We start from the raw sequence: 26,447 nt of genomic DNA, 5'->3' as shown, positions 1-26,447 counted from the left end.
GGTATATGACTTATTGTTGGTGATACTAATTTCAATCATTTAGGGCGGTGTTTACCAAGTTTCTCCACTACAGTTACTAGTTTTCTCTTATTTTAACCATATTCCATTAGTCAGAAGCAAGTCACTAAGTCCAGGCCACACTCAAGGGAGGAGAATTAACTTCCACTTTCTAGAGGAGGAGTATGAAAGAATTTGTGGACATATGTTAAAACTACCACAGTAATTCATACATATTTTGGTAGAGGTTCTTATAGGCTGGGCAAATTCTTATTTCTCCTTAAAGTTTCACCCACTAGTTTTAGCAATCAGTGGATCCTGCCAGCAGCAATTATTACTATGATGTTCTAAAGATAATTTTTAAATTTCATTCTTTCTACAAAAAAAAAACCACTTTTAAATAAATTTTAGTAAACTTCTTAATACATAAATATAATTCTTGAAGATTTGTTCTTTCTCGTTCATTTATTTATTTATTCAACCATTTACTTATACCAGTATGGATTAATATACATTTATTTTATTTTGGGGGTTGTAATCCAATACTACCATTATTTATTTTGTTGTTCAAATTGTTCCAGCTTTGGCCACTGGAACCTTTTTCAAGTTGGCTCCTATCTCCTTTTGATGTGCCTAGGGGGTCATTTTAATCCACCTCTTTTTCCTCCTTATCCCCTGGCAAGCTAATCATGAACCTACAGTAACATTTTCGTTTCCTTTTTTTATTTTTATTTTATTTATTTATTTATTTATTTAATTTTTTAAAAGATTTTATTTATTTATTTAACAGAGAGAGATACAGCAAGAGAGGGAACACAAGCAGGGGGAGTGGGAGAGGGAGAAGCAGGCTCCCTGCAGAGCAGGGAGCCCGATGTGGGACTCGATCCCAGGACCCTGGGATCATGACCTGAGCCGAAGGCAGACGCTTAACCGACTGAGCCACCCAGGCGCCCTCATTTCCTTTTTTTAATATTCTCTAAACCAACATCCTGCTTCAGATCCTTATCAACTTACTTCAGGACCTGCAGTGGTAACCCACTCTTCTCCCCAACCTGTTTCTTCTTCCTTCAACTCATCCTACACATTACTCTTAAATTACCCTTCTGGGAATTAAACAGTGCTCTCATTACATCATTCCCTTGTCCAAGACCCTTCAGTGGCTCTTACCACTTAAAAACTCCTTGACCTGGCATTCAATAGTTTTAACAACATGGCCCAATTTGACAATCTGGCTGCTTCTCCAATTGTTCATCTTTACAAATCCTTTGTTCTCTTTGCCCCAGCTGTTAGCTCTATGTGCAGATGACTTCCAATTTCTATCTCTAGCTCTATCATTTTAAGCCATTAAAAGATCTTTATTAATTTCTTTAACTTACAAAAGTAATGTATGTTAAATGGGGATAATTAAAACAATACCAAATGGTTAAAATAGAATGAGTCTCTGACTCTCCTCTGCCTTTCTCAGGCTGTTTTTTGTTTTGTTTTGTTTTAAGATTTTATTTACTTACTTGAGAAAGAGACACAGAGAGCATGAATGGGGGGAGGTGCAGAGGGAGAAGAGGGACAAGCAGACTCCCCACTGAGCGGGGAGCCTGGCTTGGGGCTTGATCCCAGGACCCCGAGATCATGACCCCAGCCGAGATCATGACCCCAGCCCAAGTCAGACACTCAACTGACTGAGCCATCCAGGCACCCCGCTCAGGTTGATTCTAAGAATGTAGTGGCTTTTCCGGATTGCTCTGTATCTTACCTATCACTCTATTAGGTTGTTACATCACAGCAAACAGATTTAGAGACATGCTTCTTCAATTAAGAGTTTATAATGCAAGTCAGAAAAGGTTAAGTCCAGAAAAATATAGATCTGGATGTTTGCACTCCAACTTATGCTTTCAAAGCTTTTTCCTTATTATCTCATTAAATCTCTGACAATCCTAAGAGATAGAAATAGCATCTCTTTTAAAAATAAAGCCTTTTTTGTTTTTTGAAGAACAGTTTTAGGTTTAGAGCAAAATTGAGGGGGAAGGTACAGAGAGTTCCCATGTACCCCTGTTCCCACATATACATAGCCTCCCCCATTACCAACATCTTCCACCATGTAGTACATCTGTTACGACTGATGAACCTACAGTAATACATCATAATCACCCAAAGACCACAGTTTCCATTATGGTTCACTCTTGGTGTTGTACATTCTATGGGCTTGGACAAATGTAAAATGACATGTATCCATCATTATGGTATCATACAGAATATTTTCACTGCTCTAAAAATCCAGCATCTATTCTTTACCCTAATTTTACAGAGGAAAAAACCCTGAAATCCGGTAGAGCTAATCAGCTCCCTTAAAGTCCCCTAGCCAGGGCTAGGTCCCAAGTGTCCTGACCCCTTTCTACTTTACCTCATAAAAACACCATACCGAAAACCACAATTAGCAGCAACACTAATGGGAGGAAGGCCAGAAGCCAAAGAGAACAACTCAGAATGTTGACACATCAGTGATCATGGTTTTACCTTGGGGAATGTGAGAATCATTTTGTTCCCTTGCTTCTCTTTTATGGTGAAAGTGAGACTGTGGGAGAGCTCTAAAAAGGAAATAAGAAACAGAAACATATCTGATCGGTGTGATGGCATTCTGTTTTCAAAGAAATGTTCTGCCTCCCCAAAGCTACAGGGCTCTGCAGAATTTGAGATGAAGCGAGAAGAACTGAGTCAAGTGTGGCCACCAGTCCACTTCAAAGCTTGGGGTGCCCAGCAGGAACAAGGCTGGCCAGATAGGGGGCACCCAGGGATCTGGCAGCATTTCCATAGCCAATTCATCTCAACAACTTGTCGATGTGCATACCTGATTGAAAAATATGGGAATTATGAGGTAAAAGCTATATCTCTTGGGTAGGCATAGATGAATCATATCATCCATATTCTAAATGATATATGAAAATAGTAACTCTTATGTTAAATGCATTTTACCACAATAAAAAAGATATATATCTTGAACATCTTTCTATGCTAGATCTTATATTAGATTTTATCTCCTCCTCCTTTTAAAAGGCTGCCGAGGAGCCCCTGGGTGGCTCAGTCAGTTAAGCATCCAACTCTTGGTTTCGGCTCAGGTCATGATCTCAGGGTCTTGAGACAGAGCCCTGCAGGAGCTTCTTTCCCTCTCCCCACTCGTATGCTTGCGCATTCTCTCTCTCAAATAAATAAATAAATCTTTAAAAAATATAAAAATAAAAGGCTGCCTATAGGTATGTTGTGTTATGGATGTATCATGATTTATTTAATCAGTCCCCACTGATGGAGATTCATGTTGTTTCTTTTCTTTTTCTCCTCCCCACCATCATAATGTTGCATCTATTACAACTATTATGTTATAATATTGTTACTATTTATTTATTTATAGCTACTATAATATCTTGTAAAAAAAAGTCTTTATACACTTGTCTATTTCTTTAGTTTAATAAATTCCTGGAGGTAGAATTGCTGAGGGGTCAATGGGCATGCACACATTATATCGCCAGCTGTTTTTCCGGAGAGCCTGTGACAATGTATACTCTCAGCAACAGGGTGCACAAAGTTTGAAGTCAGAAAGACCTAGATTAGATCTAAGGACAGCTAATTGTATGACCTTTGGCGAATTACCTTTCTTAACATTCCTTTCCTTTCTAGGGATGTAATATTACCCACTTTACAGGGCCAGTGTTAGAATTAAATGAAATTATGTATGTAAAATGGTTCACAGCATGCCTGACACATATGACAAATGGTAGCTGAGTTTTGTTCTGTTTTGTTTTATGCTGCTCTCTCCTCGTTTACTTTGTTTCCATCAAGTCTACAGTATTCATCAGTCCCAAATTCCCTAGCCACTAAAAAAGAGTTGGGGATACTGACTAACTTAAGTTTTTCTAATCAACAGCAAGAGATATTGCCCTCTTCCTGAGTCTCAGTTTCCTAGGAAAGCCTTGAAGCCAATTTCCAGAGCTCTATCTTTAGTGACTAAATCACAAAGAGACAAACTCTCCCCCTCTCAATGATCTTTCCTAGAATCTTAATCAGGCCATGTTTATTCCCCAGAACACTGTCGATTGGGCCATTTCAACAGCTGGCCTTTCTGTTCTTTAAAATAGGACACTGCATTAAGCCCTGGAGGCTACAAAGGGCCTATGAAAAACAGATGGGAGACAGACCCCGAGACACCTGTGTCCTGGGACACTGGGGAATCCAGGTTGAATTCCCTTCCCTGTGTACTTCCATAGTCTGGCCTAAAAGCAGAAGGGCTGGAACTGCATCATGGCTTCTTAGGACTTTAAGTTCCAAAAAGTACTGATTTGGGTTTGAAATTAACCAGGACCCAGAGACAGAAAAAGCCCCGTGACAACTCTCCAAACTGCCAAAAGGGGGCAGTGTAGTGTTATGCTTAAGAGCACAGGCTTTGCCTTCACAAGTGGGTTTGAATCCGGGCTTTGCTATTAGCTGTGTGACCTTGGGTCTCACTTGCCTTCTTTGTAGATTAAGAGTATACCTTCTTCATATCATTGAAAGGATTAAATGAAATGTGTGTCTGGTGGCAAACACACAGTAAGTGCCCATAAACAGCAGGGCACACATCACAGGGTGTATAGTTGAATATGATAGTCAGATATGACATGGAATAACTAAGTAAAGGAGGTAAGATTGAATTCATTCATTCATTCATTCAATAGATATCTAGTGAATGTTTACCGTGTGTAGGGCACCTTACAAGGCACAGGAGACATAATAGGAAGTAAAAATAGATATGATCTCTGCCTTCATGAAATGTGGCCTTCAGAAGGACCCATATGAATAGAATAATCATACAAACATATGTGAAATTATAAATGTAAAAAGTGCAATAAGGAGAAGGCCATTGACAAAGTCTAGAGTTTGAAGGAAACCCTCTGTGATGAAATTACAGCTGAACTAAGATCTGAAGGATGAGTAAGAGTCAACCCAAAAAAGGTAGAAGGTAGAGGGAAAGCATTCTAGGCAGAAGGAAGAACATGTGCAAAGGCACTAAAACAGAATGGACCCTGGGACATTAGAGAAATAGAGGAAAGGCCAGTAAGGTTGGGTGCAGTGATGAATGTGGTTTGAGGTGAGATGGGGAAGAAGGCAGGAGCCAGATCACAAAAGGCTTTGCAGGCCATGTTAAGGATTTGAGGCTTTATAATAAGAGCAAGGGGGAAGCTGTTGAAATGTCAGGGGCTGCACTGGGCACCCCTACTACTTGGCAACACTTTCCTCCGATATTTCCTTTCATGGGGGATAAAGGGATAAGGGCTTCACACAGTTTCTGCTGTGGCCACCCAGGAGAAGGGAGCAAAAAAGTAATCTGCAACAGGTCTCTTCTCAAAACAGAATGAGGCCCTGTGAATCCCCATTGCCCAAGGAAGAACTAGGCATAAAGAGGAATGTGAGTGGGGCATTCAGGGCTGTGAGACTCTCATCAGAAATCCTCTACTGGTGATAGGCTGTCACTGTGGAACTCCTAATGTTTTCTGACTGTTGCATGGCCAGGTCCCTAGCCAGCCTCCACATCTCAGACTTCCTGCCCCAACAGATTCTCCACTGCATTGCACATGGTGACTAAGGGATTAGTAGCTATTAAGATGGTGTGGTAGAGGTACAGCACTCCTATGGGCAGGGGTGGGTCCAGCTTTGCAAGAAGCAGCTCTCAACCTCTGTGTGCCTTTCTGGTTAGCTGGCTCACAGCACCCATAGTACATGCAGTATGTTTGTTGGGGGCACACGCGCACAGAGGACAGTCTCCATAATCTTTCCTTTGTAAGGAGAGAAACTAAGAGTGGAGATCCTAAACAGCACAGGAATGCTAAAGTACCAGAAGGTGATAGCTCTGTTCTGGCTCTCATAGATTTTTTAACTTAGCTGGAAAGAGAAAAGGGCCTAAGAGTGCTAGAGCTGCCTGCCCCACCCCTCCTCCAACCTCTCCCAACCCACAGCCCAGCTAAACAGGAAATCAGGCCTGGGTCCCTGCCAGGGCCCAGGCTGGGGCAGGAAGCTCAGGAAACAAGTGAGAAAGACCGTCTTCAGCATAGAAGAAGGCTGCTTAGAAATCCCTGGGAAGGTAAAATAAATCCAGCCCCTGCTGAATTCTCTCCCAGAGGAGGAAAATACTTGACCTGCCTTCACTCTCTAGCATGGTCAAGCATGGGCCTAACAATTCAAAGAGCAGACCCAGAAGCTTCATGGGAGAGAACAGACTCCAAGTAAGGACTCTCCCCTCAGAGAAACAAAGGTCTGCAGTGAAGGTGGGGGTGAGTGCCTGGTCTGCAGATATCCTAAGGCCATCTTGGGCTGATAAGGAAGGAAATGATGGTATAGGATAAGGGCAGTGTCAGAAAAAGTGGGCCTAAAGGAGAAAGGCCTAGGGATATCTGTAATACCTATTTGGTGGGGGGTGGGGGGGGGGGGGGGGGGTGCAGGCAGACAAATGACAGGGGTTCTTTGCTATGCAAATGTACAGGAAAGTCCTGATTAAATAATGGACTGAGGCTGACCAGCAATGGCTGCTCAAAACATTAGGTGAAAGGCTGAAGGGAATGTGTGTGATGGAGACATGAGGCTAACTACACCACTAATTAATCTGAATTTCACAAAAGGCAGGATAACCATGTGTCCTGTGCCTCCTTCCTGATATGATGCAACAGGAAGTACTCAGTACACCTCAGAAGTATTCTTCACAAAAAAGTTGAATCTGAATCTAATCAAACCTTGAGATATAATTACCAGTTTGCAGAACTGGTTGGCAGAAATACAAGAGACAGAGAGGATTATAAATGAAACAATTATTCAAAATAATCCAGTGGGTGGGGTATAGGTGAAACAAGATCAGCTCTGGGTTGATCACTGTTGTAGTTGGGTGAGTACAAGGGAGTTCATTTTACTTTTTCCTCTACTTTGTATATGCTTAAAATTTTCCATAACAGAATATTTCTAAAATTTGAAGGTCTGCAGACTAGAAACTACCTTCTCCAGTCCCCACTGGGAGAGTAGTAGCAACGTGGACCTTTTCAAATGTTTCTTGAGCCCTGAGCGTTGGCCTATAGGAGCTGAAACGGCAGCAGAACACCCTCCACCAGCATCAGTACTGGGGCTTTCCAGGAAGGCCCCACTCTGCCAAAAGAACTCTACAGCAGTCATGACAGGGAGGGGCAGAGGCAGGACTCCTCTAGTCAATGGAACCCCTTTGGGAACCAGTGGAAGCACAGAGCACTCTAGCCTGAGTCATCTCTAGCCTAGTCTTATCATGGCCCTGTAAAGGAGGCCAGGGACTCTTCTCATTTGATGATGAGAAGAATAAGCCATCTTTCCACCCTCTCCTGTAAAAGCTCCCTTGGGAACCATAGACAAAAAATGGAAAACACCAACCCCTTAACCACCATCAACCCTTAGATCAGAAATGATACAGTAATTTGCAGTTCATTTTCATGTACATGATCTTATTTGTTTTATACATAGCCTGAAAGAGTTTAGGAGCTTGGCTAAAAGTGGTTGGTAGAACTAGAATGTACCCAGCCACCTTCCTACCACTGTTGTGCACAGCTCCTGCCCTGAGACCAGTGCCCCTCACGAGCGCACCCTGATCTCCATAGCCCCTCAAGGATACTCAAGCCAATTCCTCTCATGGGAGTTCCCTGAGACTGCCTCACTGCTGTAGTTCAGTCCCTTGGCGAATAAAGAATCTGAAACATGAGGTTCCATCAGGAAGTGGATAGGGAGGCTGATAGATGGCTCCTGACCGGTTCCCTTTGGTGTCACTGTTTGCTACCTTGACTATCACCTCCCCTCTTAGTCTCCTTCCTTGACTCCACATAATTCTCCCTCCTCTTTCCCAAACCACTAACCACCACCACTATCTCCCCACATCATTATCCCCACTTGGCCTCTCTCTGAGCTTATGATATCCTCTGAGCCAAGGCTGGAAGCAGCAGGGACAGCTGAAGGCAGAGAGGACTTTCTGGAAGCTGAAATCCTTAGGAAACACCTTTGGGATTTGCAAGAGGTCCAATAGAGGCTCTTCTTACTAGCTGTTGCAATCTACATGCCAATGTGGCTACTGGCCTTCCCACTAGAGGCAGGCCAGCCCCTGGACAGAACAGCTTGTAGCATTTGGCTTTTCTGGTAAGAAGAATGTGAACCCCATGCCTGATACACAAAGAACAAGACATCCAGGCTGGCACTCTCTTCCCTTCAAGAGCTCCAGATATTTTTTTCCATCTCCAGGAGGATGTGTGCAAGTCATACAATGTTGGAAGACTCAGGTAGGAGCTCTTCTTCAGGAGAGTCAAAGTGCTCACTAAATATTACACATCACAACTCTATTAATAGCTTCTCCAGCCTCCCAACAAAGGTGGTAGCACAGTCACCGGTTATGCTACCTATGGGAGAGAAGTTGGACCAGCCTTCCTATGTTCTCCTATGTCCTTCCCTCCTGAAAACTTACCTAATGCTGCAAAGGGAGAGGAGGAAGAAAGGTCAGTTTGTAAGGGATTCAGACTACCAATTCTGGGAGCCCCCACCCCACTGGGGAACATGAAGCAAGTCACTCAATGTCAGGGCATTCAAGGTCCTTCTCATTCTATGGTCTGAGCTAAACATTACTTTTTTTAAAAGATTTTATTTTTTTTTTTTTAAAGATTTTATTTATTTATTTGACAGAGAGAGCCAGAGAGCACAAGTGGGAGGTGGGGGGGGGGCGGTGGCAGAAGGAGAGGGAGAAGCAGGCTCCCCACTGAGCAGGGAGCCCGACGCAGGGCTCGATCCCAGGACCCCAGGATCATGACCTGAGCTGCAGGCAGACTCTCAACCAACTGAGCCATCCAGGCGCCCCTAAAGATTTTATTTTTAAGTAATCTCTACACCCAATGTGGAGCTCGAACTTAAAACCCGAGATCAAGAGTTACGTGCTCTACTGATGGAGCCAGCCAGCTGCCCCAAACATTACTTTCTCATTGGAGCCTTACCTGACATCCCCAATCTAATGTGTAAGGCATTATTATTCTCTCTCATGCTACCTTGTTCTTGTCTTTGCCATCACTTGTCATGGTTTGTAATTGTGATTTTGTTAGCACATTTCATTTGTTTAGTGTCTGTCTCTCCCATTGGACTGCCAGCTCATAAAGGCAGGGACCATGTTTGCTTTATTCATCATATTATTCCCTGTGTCTGGTACAATGTCTTGCATATAGCAGATTCCCAATGTGTTGTTTTGTTTTTTTTTAAGATTTTATTTTTAAGTACTCTCTACACCCAATGTGGGGCTTGAACTTACAACCCTGAGATCAAGAGTCATATGCTCTACTGATTGAGCCAGCCAGGTGCCCCTGACAATGGTATTTTGTGAATAATGAATGAGTGCCCCCATCCATGTATTCCCTTGAATCTTCCACAATTCCCCACATGTACCTTCTATTCCACTCACTAACTCCCAACCACTCATTCTCCTCTGGGTCTCTACTGGTCCCATCTAGAGGACTTCCCAACATCCTCTCCTTTTTTACTCATCTTTAAAGAAACCAGCTGCAGTAGTTCTGTTTCTTCTGTAGTTCTGTTTCATGACAGAAAGTTTCTTTTTTGCCAGACTATAAGTTCTAGGGGCAGAACTATTTGCCAAGGAGTTAAAAGGGGCATTGGGGTGATGAGGCTCACAACATAGCACATCAAAGTGGATCCCTCAAATTAGGATATCATATGTATCAAGTTATGTGCTAGAGGTTATAGAGGGTTTGGGGATGGTTGAGAGCTTACTATTATGGTCAGGGAAGGCTTCCTGGAGAAAGGGAGTTTATATGGTCTTCTGAAGGATAGACAGGAGTGGGATAGGCAGAGGAGGAGGGCGGAGAGAATTCTTAAGAGGAGAGGAGGCCTTGGGGTGCCTGGCTGGCTCAGTTGAAAGAACATGTGACCCTTGATCTCAGGATCATGAGTTTGAGCCCCATGTTGGGTAGAGAGATTACTTAAATAAACTTTAAAAAAACAAAAAGGAGGAGAGGAGGCCTCAAGATACCAATAGACAAGAGGAGGTGAGGGGCCTGGCTTGACCTACTAGAAAGAAAGTTGGCATGAATGGTAGAAAATATGGCCACCTGGGAGGGGCAAAGCTTAGTGTAGATGCCTCAAAAGCCAGTGTAGAAGTTTAAGTTGATGCAAAAGAACTTAATCAGGTCCCAAATTGTAAGGGAATATCATGGGCCTGGGAGTCAGGATACCTGTGTTCTAGTCTAGGCCATGCCAACCTCCAGCTGGGTTAAGGCCAAGCCTATTTACCTTTCTGGGATTCTGCTTGCATATCTATAAAATGGGCAAAAATGACTTTCCCAATCTACTTCACAAGGTGCTTCAGGTGCTTTGGAAACATCTTTTCATCTACCTTAGAAAGGAATTTACAATAAGGATAACTGCATCCATAAACTTCACATTCTAAAGAAAATGTATTTGGACCTCAGAACAGGTAGAATGGGGAGTTTATACCTAATTGGAGGACAGAAAAGAGTGCATGAAGAAGGTGGCATTTTTGTGATAGGCTTGAAAGATAGGAAAAATTAGCAAACACATTATTAACAGAAAAGTAGGAGAGTTGCTACTCATTCTACAGTGGATTTTTTAGGCATGTTTATATTACACACACATCAATAGAGCCACGTTTATTGCTAGAGTGTTGTTCCTAGCTCCTACTTTAGTATGGCATTTTGCAGAGAGCAACATGTATTCCAGTGCCCTGGCCTCTGGCCCAGTTTAAGAATTGCTACCACAGGGAACGGAAGGCAATGAAGCCCAGAGATAGAAGCATGTTCACACTCCCAACCCAAAGGCCCTGGTTCCTCTCTGTGAAGCCACAGGTAATATTAGGCCTGTTTTTCCTTTCTTAACTCCAGTTCTTTAGGCATTTGAAACCTTAAAGTGCTTTCCCTGCAACTATTTTTTCCCCCAGGCTGAACAGCCTCAGTTCTACCAACTGTGCTCACATGGTGAGGTTTTGACTCCTTCCTTCACCCCAGCCACTTCCCCTCTTGAATAATGGCATCAGCATAGAACACAGGACTTCAGATAGCACTGACCTGTCACCTCCAAGGACCTGAACTCCTAGGACCTGAATGCAGCTCAAGAGCACATTAGCTCTGCTCATGGCTACATCACATAGTAGACTGACATGAAGTTTTCTGTCCACATAAATACTAGCTCTCTGAAGATCTACCCTAGCCTACCCAATCACATAGCCTCGCCTAGATTCAAATTCCATATTGCTGAATTCAGCCAGCTACCTCTCTGAGAGTAAGAATCAATTACATACATGTGGCATAATTTCTAATCAATATGAAACCACCATTTCCCTAGCACCAGTGGACCCTTACCTGTATTAGCAGCCAGCGTAGCCCAAGATGTGATTCCAGGTTTTTGCCTTGATTGTACACTGCTAAGGCAAAAATCTGCCCTATTTCAGATGTCTCTTGAGTTCAATATAACAACAGGTACAGCTATTAAATATGATCATGAAACCTCAACTGATAATCGTAGAAGTGCAATTATCAATATTATGGATAGCGGCTGCCCCACAGTAATCTGCGCCAGTCAGATCGCATGGAGAGGTCTAGTTCCAGAGGTGAAAAACTCAAAAAATCCACTACAGCAGCCAGGATAACTGGAGATTTGGAAACCAGTCTCTGGGAAAATGGTAGAAGGAAAATGCAGGGCTTGGTTAGCCTGAGAGAAAAAGAATGCTAAGGCTGTATAGTCCACAGGAGGGCCTTTCTTCTCCAGTAACTGCTGGCTTAAGGGTCTCCTCTTGTAGCCTATTCCTTCTCCTTAATCCTTTGGTCAAGGGGCTATAGTTTCATCTGAAGTGTGGCCAGCCACTTTTATGGTACTTATGAGGTCTCTTCCTCAATCTGCCTCTTTTCCCCTCTTATTCTCGCTCAGCAGAGTCAAGGTTACTTCCTCTTGCCTGGCTGATTTCCAAAGGATTATTAAATTTATATGAAGTCAATACTTCAAAAATCCATGCTGAATATGAGGGCAGGAAAGATCCGTTTTCTCCATTTATTTTTTAAAGAGCCATATTATAAGACTCCAGCCCGTCCGTGAAACAGATTGCTGAGCTGCCTAACATCTCCAAGATTCCTTCTTTCCTGTGTTCTTTGCCTAGGATAACTATGATGACTCAGGGCTCAGGGCTGCCAGGATGGCAAGCAGGAACAATGTTTCCCCTGCTGAAGACTATGGCAGACATGGATAATCAACTATATCACTCTTTCTCACTGAACCAGGACTCTGCCTCAGAATCCACCTTAACACAAGCTCCAGGCAGCCACTACTGATCAATGGGCATAGGCATAAAGGGGTGAAACCTGCTTATCATTCATGCTTTATGTAGCCCACAGAGTAGGGAGTGTAAAATGATTTTGTGGGAATTCCTCCTGAACTGCTATGACCAGGGGGCATATTTAATGGTACTACAAAGGAAGTGCTGAGGCACCTACCCAATCAGGGAATCATTTTTTTTTTTCAGCTTAAATCCCAATTGAGATGGGATTCCTTCTGATGAGAGATTTCTTTCTGATGACTATAATCTTTATATTCTCTCCTGCATAGCAGAACACAGAAGGGCAGAGCACAGCCCACAGCTACAAAGGAGAAACAGAACTGAGGCAAGCAGCAGCCACACAAAGTAAAGTACTAAATGGGTAAAGTGTACGTATATGAATTATATCTCAATATCTCAATGAAGCTGTCAAAAAAAGGTTAATGGTAAAATATGGGGAACTATAAATCATTTATAATTTGTACATAATTTGTACAAAATACTGATTTCACCAGACCAACATTTAGTAGAGGGACTTGAAAGGAAGTAAAACCCCTTTAACATTATCATGAGAAAAACTAGGCACTAGGTATTTGCTTTTGCATTGACCAAAGTTCACTAAGAACTTCCTGCTGATGGCAATAATGGACCCTGACACAAAGCAACAACATCCCATTACAGACTAGCATGGAGCAAAATGGTGTGGATTATAAAAGAGGCTCAAAAGAACTGGGAAGACTATAAATCTAGACTGAATCAGAAGAAAGACTAATTTCTTTTTTTTTTTTTGAAGATTTTATTTATTTTTTTGAGAGAGAGAGAGAGAGCAGGGGAAGGGAGAGGGTAAGAATCTCAAGCAGAGTGGGCACTGAGCATGAAGCCCCATGTGGGGCTTGATCTCACGACCCTGAGATCATGACCTGAACTGAAACCAAGAGTTAGACACTTAGCCAATTGAGCCACCCGGATGCCCTGAGAGACTAATTTCTAAGACAGAGTTTCCCAAAGAATATTCCACAAACCACACTGGTTCTGTAAGATGTTAATAGATGTAACATGAAAAAGGTCCCATAGTTACACAAGCTTGTAAAACACTGAGTTAAACAAAGCTGGAAAGGTTTCTTTATTGCAGGACTTCTCAGAGCCTTTAAAACACTAGTAAACATTGTGATGGGATAGAGTGTGTAGTGAATTTGTCTATAGATCATTTTTAGTCCCCCATAAAGTATCTCAAAGGATCAATGTTTCTAAGGATTATACCAAAAGAAATGCTGGTCTAAGCCATCCTTGGCTCAGGGCTTCACCAATTCCTTTATAAGGATAAAACTGGAAATTAATATGGGGAACTATAAATCATTTATAATTTGTACATAATTATGTTTAACTTAACTACATAGTAAAGTACATATAGTTCTCACTCCATGATTTAGATGCAGTTAATTCAATAAATCTTAAAGTACCCCTTCAGGTGTTGTTTTAAACAGATAGATGGGATAGACTCTGGTAATGACAGTCAAGAGTCTGGTGATGAAAACGGGCAAAACCAGGCTAGGTACCACAGGAGCTGAGCCCATTTCTGCCTGGGCGTGGCCTTTTGTCATAGTTACACTCCTCAGGGCTAGAACGGTCAAACACTCTTTGTGGCCATTAGTTCCATCTTAGGCACACACATACATCATCATCATCACAGAAACTTAAAATTGACCCTCAAGAACCACAACCAACTAATCCTCAATTTGACATCGCTGAATAACAACATGCAAATACATATCCGCTTGAACTGGCTCCTAAGAAGGTTAAGACCTAGAGTGAACTCCTACTGGCTCCTGTCTACAAGTCCCCCAGGCCAGACCTCCTGGGCCTCCTTTCTAGTGGACTTCCCCTCTCGAGTCCCTCTCTAGAGCCCAGGAGTTCACTTGGCTGCCCCACAGTGAAGCCTCTGGGTCATGTGCCAATTTCTGAACTCCAGAGCAGAGCCGGATCCAAAGCTGGTCCCAGCTCTGCCTCCTTCCTTCCTTCCTTTCTCTGGCCCAGATGGCCACATTCCCACTAGAGTCTCCTTAGGAAACAATGACTTGAGAGCCTGCTTAGCCACGCCTCTTGCTTTCTTCAGCCAGCATCTGTGGGTATCTGCTGTTAGCCCGATTCTCCTCTTCCTGTCCCCTTTGGGCCTCCCTGCACCCATTCTCCCAGGGTCTACTGGAAGGCATGAAGCAGCTAAGCCCAAGAAGCTGAGTCTCCTATAACCTTCCTAGACACAAGGCTCCATCTGCCCTTTCAAGGAGGGGAGTGAGTCCCTGAGGTGAATCAGGTTTAAGTTAAGAAGGCTCTGGTTTCCATTTCTTTTTCTTTCTTTCTTTTTTAAAAATTTACTTACTTATTTGAGAGAGAGAGAGAGTGTGCGCACATACAGGGGCAGAGGAAGAGGGATTGAGAATCTCAGCAGACTTCACACTGAGCACAGAGCCCAACACAGGGCTCGATTTCCCGACCCTGAGATCATGGCCTGAGCCGAAATCAAGAGTTGGACGCTTAACTGATTGAGCCACCCAGGCGCCCCTCTGTTTTCCATTTCTTTTCACTCCGAGTGATAGTCAGTAAAAAGCAGCAGGCAGCTGGGGGCTGGAACTGATTCAGCCCGACACTCAGCACCTACCTGAAGCACCTACCTACAAAGACTATACTTGGAGCCTTTAAGGCAACAAGTCACCTCTGAGCGATCTCACTCCAGAAGCATGCTCCCTTGGCATACCCCGCCTGGAAGATAGCAGCCTGGAAACTGCTTTTTCCCTAAGTGCAGCTTTCCAGGCTGGTGTCAGAGAAGGCAGGTATGTGTCCTTTTCCATTCTGACTCTTGAAGGTGAAGCAGTAACTCACACATCTATTCTGAAAGAAATCAGTGAGGAACGCCTGGGTGACTCAGTCAGTTAAACATCTGGCTCTTGATTTCGGCTCCGATTGTGATCTCGGGGTTGTGGGATAGAGCTCTGTGTCAGGCTCAGCACAGAGTCTGCTTCTTCTGCTCCTCCCTCCGTGTGCGCTTTCTCTCTCAAATAAATAAATGAATCAAATCTTTAAAGAAAAAAAAAAAGAAATCAGTACAAGAGCCCAGCTCAACCAATTAGAGAGAAAAATGTTATAAGCTTAACCAGGATAAAGGTAGAAGGCCAGGCCAGAAACTGCAACATAAAACACTCTCTTAGCCAACAAAGGATTTTACTTTTCCTTCATCAAAGTGCTGCTGGGAAACAACAACAACAACAACAACAACAACAACAACAACAACAAAACACCATCGCTCCTTGCTGCCACCAATTCACTTGCATTCACCAAAGCAGGTTTCAGGGGAAAAATATTCAGTGGCAGGTAAGCACATTTCTCAGTATCCTTTTTGAGGCTGTTGGGGCCAGAATCACTCTGGTCCTTGGCTTTCCAGTCCTCCTGAGTCCCTCATAACCCCAAGAATGCAGTTTCAACAGCAGAGCAAAGGAACAGAAGTAGCTTTCTCAGAGAGAAGCTCCCTGAAGCCAAGAGGTACACAGACTCCCTCCCCTCAATTTCCCACGGTGGTGATGGTGCCTCTTGCCTTCCAGATATCCATGCTGGAAACCTGGGAGTCATCCTTGACTCCCTACCTCTCCACCAGACCTCTAAACAGGTACCATATCCTGCTTATTCCACTTTATTAGTATCTGTGCATGAGTCCCTCCTCTCTTGCTGCTTTAGTGTAGGCTTTCATCATCTCTTTCCTGGATTTGTACTGCACCACCTCCATTTTAGTTTCCCAACCTCCAATCTCACCTTCTCCCATCTCTCATCCACTCCTGGAGTGATAGTCCTAAACTCAAATTTGATCATGTTATTCCTTTAATTAAACCCTTCATTCATTCAAATGTGCCCTTTTGTTTCTTCCTCCAGGCTCTTTGGCTGGAACGCTTGCCCTCACCTCATCTTATTGGTCTGCCAAGCTGCTAGTCTTCTTCTAAGCACCAGTTCAGCAGTGTTTCCTCTGTGAAGCCTTCCCTGATCACTTGATGAGAGCACTTCCTATTTTCCTTTGGCCCTGCTTGAGCTGGTTCTTACTTTGTGCAGTGCTCACTACACTCACCTGCAGTACCTCAATCCATCTTGACCGTGTATATCCCTGAAGCAAGCAAGGTTCTGTGTTATCAAGCCCGGCACAACATCTGGCAGAAAGTAGGTTCTTCGTGTTTGTTGACTAAAGAGAGGAGTAGTAAAGGAGAAGGGGGAGACCTGAGCAAACCTGATCCTCCCTTTGCAATATACGAAAGGAGAGAAAGATGTGCCTCTTCCCAGAACCTGAGAAATACTACTGGTTCATAAGCCACATGGACCCACTAGGAGAATCTACCCTTAAAGTGAGAAGTCATCTGACTACAAGAAGGCAACTAAAGGCTCCCAGACCACAGAATACACATAGGTCAATTTTTCACAGTGGCCTCCTGCTATCTTTACAATGTTCTCTCTGCCACTTTCAGGAGCTGCTATGGCCTACTCACTGAATTACTGTCTTGACCAACCCCATCTCTGACTGTCAAGAGGCAGGAGGAGTCTGAGACATCTTTCCAAAATCATGTGGTCAAAGGGTCAAAACTTCAGCATTCCTCATCTTCTCCCAAGGGGCACTATTTTTCTCAGGAGCACCCTCCACTGATTTCCATTCTTTCCTGACATATACCTAAAAGCTTCCTATAGCTGTTTGAGCCCATCCTTTTCCTGGCCACCGACTAGAGAAATCTTGTCTCTATCCTTAAAGTACCCGGAAATGAGCATATGCTCGTGAATTAAACAAATGAGTTAACAGATAATATCGGTTTCAAAGAGGACAGACTAGCATTTCTTTCAGGCGTACAGAGACCCCATCTGGTGCCATATGCTTTTTTTTTTTTTTTTCCTGGTCTCTTAGGTCTCTGAGAGCACAGGAGATAAGATTTTTACCTGACATAATTAAGTCCTTAAAAGCTCCATTTGGGTTTTTTTTGTTTGTTTCTTGTTTTGTTTTTGTTTTTGCAATCTCTTCCTCTCCAATTGCAGCCAAAGAGAAGACATAGACTGAGAGGCTGCACCAATCAGCCCAACAGACAAATAAGGCCAGAGAGCCTATCCCTGCTGCTCACATAAGCAACAGCCCAAATTCAATCCAACTGCTCAACAGAGAGACTCGGACATCTGGGAGCTTCCCTAGATCAGTGAGGTGCATGTGTGGCTTGGACACAGAACTGAGTACAAGGTAGGCCTATCGCTGGCAATTTCTTTGGGAAAATCTGAGTGGTTAGAAACACTCAGGATTGTCTAGGAGATGAACACAGCAGGAGTGGAGCACGGGGACTAGGTCTCCAAGAGGAATTCTCATTCCTTTCATAAGGAGACAGGAAGAGCCCCTGGGGAGCTCTCAGTGATAGGCCCAGGCCTGGTTCAGCTGCTGAGATGCAGCCGGGCCAATTAAATAATTGTGATGGGAAAAGAAGGGAAGCCACTCCTTTCAGGCAAACTCCCATCCCAGACAGGAGGCTCCACGCAGCTGTGGCAACAGCAGCAGCAACAACAGGGCAGGGATCTCTTCCTCTTCCTCCCACTAGCTGAGAACTAATGCTTAAATTAGCACCTTGGAAACACCCAGATCTGCCGGCTGTGCCTTCTCTCCCAGCTCCTGCCACTCCCTTAGGCCTCCTTTTCAAGCTTGAGGTTCTCTTTCAAGTAAATAAAAAATAATAATAAAAATCTTCTTTCCCTAGAAGAGCTTTTCAAGTAAAGAATGCCTTCTGGATTCTTTCCACCACTATGGGCTAGGGAGGGTTATTTTTTTTTTTTTTTTAAGATTTTATTTATTTATTCATGAGAGACAGAGAGAGAGAGAGAGAAGCAGAGGGAGAAGTAGGTTCCCAAGGAGCAGGGAGCCTGATGCGGGACGCGATCCCAGGACTCTGGGATCATGACCTGAGCCGAAGGCAGACGCTTAAAAGTCTGAGCCACCCAGGCGCCCCCTAGGGAGGGTTATTTTAATGATGGAGTCCCTGTGACAGGCCTCCATCAGTCCAGCTCGGTCCAGATGCTGATACCAGCATTGCCTTGTTTCCATTAGGGCTAAAGGAAACAGCCCCCACTCTGCCTTCAGAGGGGCTCACACTGAAGGAGTGGGCATGAACAATAAACTTCTGCCAAACTGTATCTGTGTTGCTAACTACTGTGTCCCCACTACCTCGTGTAATATCTGGAACAGAGCAGACACTACATAAATATCTGGTGAATGAATTAGCTAAAACAGTGATACCAGCTCCCTATGATAGTCCTTGGAAGACAGAGCGAGGAGCTCTTGTTTAAATTTTAAAGAGATAGTTTGTCTTCGTTTCATAAATGAGAAAACTGAGTCCTGAGAAGAGGAGAGACTTCCTAGAGGTCTCAATAAATAATGGTAAAAAAATGAAATAGGTCACAGTTGAGTCCAAGCCTGGGACCCTAGTTTTTATGGTCTACCCAAATACCTCTAAAGAGCCACTTTGCCCTTCTCCTCTGTGGTATACCATTTTGATTCCTTATGCCCTGAAAAAAGGCTCTTTCAGAAACCCCATGCAGGGGTCTGCTGGTCTCAATAATACACAGAGCATTTAAGGAGTTCCGGGGATCCTCTAGACTTCAACCTGGGAACAGACTTCAAGAGGCAGAGGTCTCTGGGGCAATGTCTATGCCCCCAAATGGAGGGATGACTGTATTGATGCTTCCAAAAGGCTCTCATCAACCTCAACAAAGTATCCTCTTGCAGAGAAGGGCTCCTTTAGCCTTCGAGAAAAAGGTCTGAAGAAGCCTTTTCTGATAAGTCCCTTCTTGCATAAGCATTTCTACTCTAGAGTCACAGAGACCAGAAGCACCTCAGGAGTTTTCTGGGATCACTATTCACTCAAACTATCATTGAGAACTTCAGGCAATAACAAAGGCACCAAGGACAACTAAGAAGGCCTTGTGACCCCATTCCTCCCCCCCTTTCCTTGGACAACTATTGCCTACCTTCTTAGGAACCTGAGATGGGAGGCAAGAACTAACTCATTGCTTTCTTCTCCTGACTCACTTGGACCTCCTCCTCCTACTTCATCCACCGTCCCTTTTGATTCTTGATTAGATGCTAAGAACTGGAAGGGCAATCTAGTTTGACAAACCAGGCTGGAAAGATAATCCAGAAAGGAATGTTAAAGTTAAAGTTCTTCCAGTTCATGGGACAGATTTCTCATCAGGATTTTCTGGCCGCCAAATATTCCAATGACGGCATCAGTCTAGGAAAAAAGTCCATCAGCATCTCTTTCCCCACTTTCATATTGTATACTTCTGTAAAGCTTCTCTGTTTGGGCTTCTAGAACTAAGTAGTCATAAAAAGGGGGAAAGGCCACTTATCTCCTGATAGGTGGCTCCTAATGATTCTCTCTACCATCCCCCAAAAGGTGTGGCTTAGAGTGGGTCATCGGTCCCTGCCAGGGTCTGTCTGGTCTGCTGTAATGGGTAGGTTACTTGCTCAGGAAGCTACAAAGCACATCTTTAACCAGGGGCCCAAAGGCCCAAGAGTGGAACCTATTCCTCACCTCTCTATCTAACATAGAAGGAGGAGCCTTAGGGAGCCCCAGATCTTCAAGCTTTGGAGAGCTCTGCTCTGCTCCAGCAGAGCTTAGAGTATAGTGCATCCACACGTTCAGGCTCCTGGCCTGCCCTGTCTCCTTCCAGCTCCCCTTCGGGCTCCAAGGAGAAGGGAGATGGAAAAGTGAACAGAGCAGGGCACTCCCTCCCTTCCCCCTCTCCTTATATCAGCTGGCTAGGCCTCGGCGGCGCCTCTCGCCCAGCTGCCCACCGCCGGGCGTACAAGCCAGTCAGGTAACCCCCCTGAGCGGTGGCCATCGGGCATGGTCTCCCCTAGGGCTGGCCTCGGTCGCCTGCCTCGCCCTCCCCCTTCCATGCCCTCCGCGCCGGCAACGATGACATCATTCCTCCCAGACTCCGGGACCGCGGACAGGCAGCAGGATGGGCGCCCAGAAAAGACTCAATGCACGGAGGCCGAGGATGCTAGGGGCTCTTCCGAAAGGGTGGGCACTGGCGGCCCCAGCGCGACCCCGCCCCCTCTCCCGTCGGTTCCCGAGCTCTCTCATCCGCGCCCCTGTTTCTCCACCTCCCCGCTGCTCTCTCTCCTCCGCGACTCCGGCTGTAGCACCCCCTGCCTAAGACTGCCTGCGCTCTCCAGGAGAAGAACGGAATTCAGGGGTCTTGCACCGACCCCCTGCCCCCACCGGACCTTGGTCCCGGCCCCGCGTTCCCATCCCTAACCAGAGAACTGGAGGGCTGGCCCCCCTCCTCCTCTGCCAGCCTATTCCCAGTCCCTTTTAGCCTAATTGCACCTGGCCCATAGGAGGCATCACAGGCCTCTAGGGCTAAGCGGCTCCTCACCTCTCATCCCAGCCCCCTGGGCCTGCCAGCGGCGGTGCCCCATGACAGTTCCTTTCCTTTCCCAGCTAAGGGCCTCCACTAGCAGTGTACACCATTGTGCCCCAAACGTTCCATCCGACGGCCCTCCCCGTAGCTCCCTTGGCCTGTCTCTGCTGACGGTGCCCTGAGCCTTTACAGGCCTCTTTGCTGTCACCCCGCGTATTTCCCCACGGTTTTCTTGTCCTGCAAGTCCTCCCTCCCCCCGCGATGCGATTTCAAGGCTCCCTTTGACCCATTCTAAGGCGTCCCCTCCGCAGTTACCAAGGCCTGATTCCCTCCCTCCCCCTCGGGCAGCGCCCCCTCCCGGTCCTGGCCTGCCCGCCGCCCGCCCCCTCACCAGCGGCTGCATCTCCGAGTGCGCGGTGGGCACCTGGAACCGGTCGATCTCCTCCATCATGGTGCCGGCGGGCGAGCGGGCCGGGGGCCGGGCGCGGCCAGGGACGCCGACGGGACCGCGCGGGGCGGCGGCCCCAGGAGTCGGGTGGGTGGTGCAGACTAGGCCGCCCGGGACGAGTCGGGCGGGCAAGCGTCCGGGCAGATGGAGGGGTGGGCTCGGGGCCGGAGGTTCGCTGGCTGGCTGAGCCCGGCGTGGCTCCGTGGGCTTGCCTTAGTGCTACCGCGGCTGTGGCCGGGCAAAGCCGCAGGTCTTGCCTCGCCTCCTCCTCCGCCGCCGCCTCCTGTCAGCAGCTCAGCCACTGCGGTGACTCGGCAACTCCACTTCCGGGTCCGGGACACCGCCTGAACCTGCATTATTCATGAGGAGGCAGTGCCTGGGTGCCCCAGCCCCTCCCACATGCCGGAGTTCTACTGCGAGCTGCCGAGGGTCGTATTATTCCTGAGGGGGCGGGTCTTAGTGGAGCCGGAGGTTCCCCGCGCGCCCAGCCCCGCCTCTCCCTCGAGCCGGGAGGGGGCGTCAGAGGCGCCTGCGCCTTGGCTAACGGTTGGTTGCTGGGCAACCGCGTCAGGGAGGAGCAGATTCAATGCTGCAAGGGCGCGGGGACCCACAACGACGGCTGTCCCCAAAGAACCCCTGCGACTGGGAATTGAAGTGAAAAAGAATCCAGATTTCCTGTGCGTAATCGAGGGGACAAACTCCTTGTCCTCAGGCAAGAGAGCATTTTGTAGGTGTTCCAAGTGTTGAGGTGTTTCCTGCTTCTTCCAAGATGCCCCAGAAACAGCCGCCTCGTAGGCAGGTAAACACACATCCCGACTGCTCTCTCCCAGTGACCTCTGACCTTCGCCACCAATGATCACTGATGATACTTCTACTGATCCTTCATTTTCTTTTCCCTGTTGACCCTTAACCTTCTCTTTCCCTGTGACCCCTGGCCTGTGTTCCCACTGACCTCTAACCCTGTCCTTTGCCCCTCTAATCCTAGCTTCCTCTCCCACACTGCCCCTGCCCCACTATTTCCACTTGTCGTCCGTCCCCTTTCCGCTTGTCGTCCCCTCACCTTTCCATTCCCTCTGTCCACTCATACCACAGACTCTCCTGACCAACTTATCCTCCTTACCCCCCACCCTCACTCCCACTAATGCATCCCTCATTGCCCTCACATTCTTGTCCCAAAGAAATTCTCTTTCCAGCCCTTTGCTGTATGCCCAGTGCTGGGCTAGGTGGGGACACAGGCCTTTGAGAGCCCACAGAAGGAGTGCAAGAGAATTGTACAGCAGACACAGAACAGATTATATACAGGAGTTTGGCTTAGATTTTCTGTGCTGGGCTACTTGTCAAGAGACAGAGGTCAGGTAAAGAGGAAGAGGAGAGAGACCTTTTGCCCATTCTTGCCTGACCTCCTACTCACACACTTGCACACACCAAACACTGGCCCCTGACTATTTCTGGAGCCTCATGTGTCCCTCTGCTGTGAGCTCCTGGGCCACTCCTATGACTCATTCAGCCATGTGAACTTTGGGTCCTTGTTGCCACCTGGCCAGATGTCATTCCTGCTCATAGGAAACCCAAGAGTTAGCCCCTTCACCCACCAAGTACAGAGTTCTACTTTCCTCCCCAGCATCACTCTGGAAGGTGAGGTAAGGCCCAGCTTCTCAAGGATCCCTCTGTGGTTGCCACTCAGTCCTTTAAGAATTCATTTTTTCCCAACCCTTTTTGAGTTATCACCTTGGGACTAATATGCAGTTTCTGGCTCTGTGAAGCAGGACTTCTTTTATTTATTCTAAATTTTCCTCACTCAGATCTAGGTATTTTGAGGTTTGGAGAGCAAACCTGTGTCCATGATGTTTGTGACTTTACATATTTTGGTCTGGCCTTCTCCATATTAGCCTTTGCTACTTTGCTTCTTTCACTGGGCTTTCCATAGCAGGTGGACTCATCTTTCTTAGATCTCTGCAACCATGAGGAGGCTGATATTCCTGTATGGCCATGCCCTAGTTTTATGTTGGGGTTGAGCTCTGTGTTGAAGCTCATGTATTGTGCTTGGGCCTATTGACTTTAATTTACATGAAGTTTGTTTTAAATTCAGCATTACTGATGTCTTAGTCACATACAATGAAATGAACATTTTAATTGTACATGTTGACAAGTTTTGAAAAATTTATATAGTTGTGAACCACCACCACGATTGAGATAGAGGACACTTCCTCTACCCCCAGAGTTTCCTTGTGCCTCATTCCAGTCAGTTCTCCCCAACCCCCCACCCCCAGATAACCACTGCTTTCTGTCACTGCAGATATTTGTCTTTTCTAGCACTTATAGTTTGAACAAGCTTGGGGTCAGTTTCTCCAGCCCATTAGGGGAGACATTAGAGGCTAGTTTCACTGAGAGCAGAGAGAGGTGACAGCAGACAGGAAGCAGAGAAACCTGGGTCAACTCACCCTGTACATATCAGCATTGCCCCCTGGAGGGAAGGGTTGTTTTAATATTGTGTAAATATTGGTGTGTGGGGTGTGAGAAAAGGATGGGTTGTGCTAGGCTGTATTCTTCAGTCTCTTGTCTCAGTGAATGGCAATCTGGGTCAATGGTGATCTGGGCATAGGACAGTCTAGAGAGGTTTGAGAAGTTGTGCCTTTCCTCTGGGAACTCAGTTCAGTGGGGGACACAGAACACAGGCATACAAAGATAAAAGAGGATGGGATTCCTGGGGCTGGCAGGAAGAGAGACATGCAGGTTGGAGCAGTAGAAAAGCTTCAGGGAGGTGGTATCAATGACTTGGATGCCTGCAGTGGAAAGGGAAGGTCAGGATGGAGCTTATTAGGGGACAGAGAAGAGTTTAACTCCATTGTTCGTGTCACTCCACTGATCAGACCTTTCAATGGCTCCCTCTCGCTCTCAGGATAAAGTCCCAAAAGTCAGACTTGTTTTGTATGGCCTGCAAGGCCTAGCACGGTCTATCTAGTCTTGCTATCAACCCTACTTCAAATTCCACTATTGTTCTGTGAACATTCCACAGTCCCAGCACACTGAACTGCCCACACTTCCTGGAAAATGACATCCACACACTCTTCTCTTCTCCTCCACACACTGCTGTTTTCTCTACCTGCTTGGTATAATCATTTCTATCTGCTGCCACCTGTTCCATGCCACTCTGCCTCAAATCTCTTCATTTCCTGACCATACATCAAGTCTCAGCTTGGCTGTCATATTCTATAAGGGATTAAGTCCCCTTTCTGGAGGCAGGATAGGGTGATAGCCCCCTGAGACTATAAACTCAGTGATAGCAAGGATCATGTCTATCTCATTCATTGTTGAGTCCCCTGAACCTAGCACAATGTCTGGAATATATTAAATTCTGAAAATGAATTGAATATGAGTTCTGAATGCCTGGAGCTATTCTTTAGGAGTTTTTATCTGAGTGTGTTTGAAGAATAGGAATGGGTAAGCCTGGGAAGAAGAGACTAGTTGGGACTAATAACAAGAAAATGTCACTGTAGAAGCATGTTTTTCTGGGTTCATGTTTATATCTGCTTCGGCAGTAGGGCTGTGAATGATTCAAATTTGAATCACATGTACCCATGGTTTAAGAGCTGGGCATTAGAGATTTAAGAGGTCAACAATTCTGATGATATAGTCATTCTCATTCCACAGTTATTCACTGGTCACATACTATATGCCAGGTACTGTTCTAGGTATTGGTGATACAGCAACAAACAAAACAACCCCAAATCTCTGTTCTCATGGAGCTTATCTTTTAGTTGGAGGTAAACTATCAATAAATAAATAAGTAAAATATATGGTTAATCTGATGGTGATAGGTGTCAAGGATTAAAATAAAGCAGGGAAGTGGAGTAGGAAGTTCAGGGAACCAGAAGATTATGATTTAAATATAGTCATCACTGAAGGTCCCACAAAGGTGGCATTTGAGAAAGACCTGAAGGAAATGAACGAGTTAGCCTCCAGACAGAGGGCATAGCAACAATAAAGTTCCTAAGATGGAAGCTTGCTATACATGTTCCGGATCAGCAAGGAAGGGAAGGCGGAAAGTGACAGGAAATAAGGTCAGAGAGGTGTATCCCTCTACTCCATAGGGTTAATCAAATAACCCATGCCATATTAAATTGGTCGTGATAGAGCTCCATGAATCATAATTTGTAATGAAAATGCATGAATGTCAGGCACCATAAACCATGACCAGCTCAAAAACATCACTGGTAATGCCCCAATAATGAAGTGTCCTTCCTGAAAATTTTGAGAATTCTAACTGGCCGCATGTGTGTATGTGCAGGAGGAATTTTGCAACGTTGCCAAACATTGCCTGGCAGCCAGACTTCTTAGTAGAGAACTGAATTAGAGTCTTCTGTGAACTCCAGTTAAAAGCTAATTTTAGTTTATGACTAACAAATTTTAGTACTTCTTTATAACTCAGTTATTACCATAAAAAAAATCAGTCTGGAATTTTGCATCATTTGCCTGTGAGAGCCAAAGGAAAAGACTTGCATTTTTGGATCATTTTATGGTCTCTCCAGAGGCCCCTCGCAGACAATACTTTTAGAACTGATGATCTTGATGAGGGGTGACTAGGGTAGGGGAGAATCGGCAAGAATGCATGCAAGGCCAAAAACAAGTCTTAGGTGATTCAGAGATTTTTGGTCTGATAACTGGGCCTGGGATCCATAGAAGAAAGGACAAGAGGAGGTGAGCAGAATCTAAGGGCAGTTGAGATGTTTCTATATGTTCAAAAATGACCCTTCTTCTCAGTGTCATCCTTACACCTCTTATCTTCTTCAAGCCCTAGATATGATCCTTTGCCCCTTTAGCTCCTAAATATCTCTCAAATCAAACCCCTTTTTTCATTTTCACTGCCACCTTCTTAGCCCAGCCTATATCATCTCTCACCCAGAGTGCTGCAAAAGCCTTGTAACTGGTATTCCCCTCATCCACTCATGCTCCTTCTAATCCATTCTCCACAACTGCATCAAGTGATTTTTTTAAACTGTCAATTTGATTATGTCATTCCCACTCAGAACCTTTCAGTGACTGCCCATTGCTCTTAGGATAGGGACAAATTTTTTAGATAACTCTTCAGGAGCCTATCTGGGCTAAGGCCCACTTGGAGCTCTAAGCCTTAACTTTTATCACTCTTTCCTTATTACTGCTGTACTTTAGTTCTATGTTTCTTCTTCTTCTCCTTCTTCTTCTTCTTCTTCTTCTTCTTCTTCTTCTTCTTCTTCTTCT

General features: G+C 45.4%; 1 protein-coding gene across 5 annotated transcripts in view; it reads right to left on the bottom strand.

Moving 5' to 3' along the window:
* FAM219A (family with sequence similarity 219 member A) overlaps positions 1-26,447 on the bottom strand; it is a 120,889-nt gene that overhangs the window by 29,032 nt on the left and 65,410 nt on the right. The window contains exon 3 of one of the 5 annotated variants that reach the window (XM_035016451.1): positions 21,153-21,559. In XM_035016451.1, coding sequence (XP_034872342.1) covers positions 21,153-21,212 — 60 coding nt within the window. In that variant the 5' untranslated portion in view covers positions 21,213-21,559. Of the gene's footprint in view, positions 1-21,152; positions 21,705-26,447 lie in introns of those variants that run through there. The other 4 variants (XM_035016452.1, XM_035016455.1, XM_035016450.1 and 1 more) reach the window with 4 other exon arrangements.

This window comes from Mirounga leonina, unplaced genomic scaffold, assembly GCF_011800145.1.
Source record: "Mirounga leonina isolate KUSES-001 unplaced genomic scaffold, KU_Mleo_1.0 Mir_170, whole genome shotgun sequence".
In the NCBI taxonomy this organism is placed as follows: domain Eukaryota; kingdom Metazoa; phylum Chordata; class Mammalia; order Carnivora; family Phocidae; genus Mirounga; species Mirounga leonina.
This window is presented reverse-complemented; position numbering and strand designations above follow the sequence as displayed.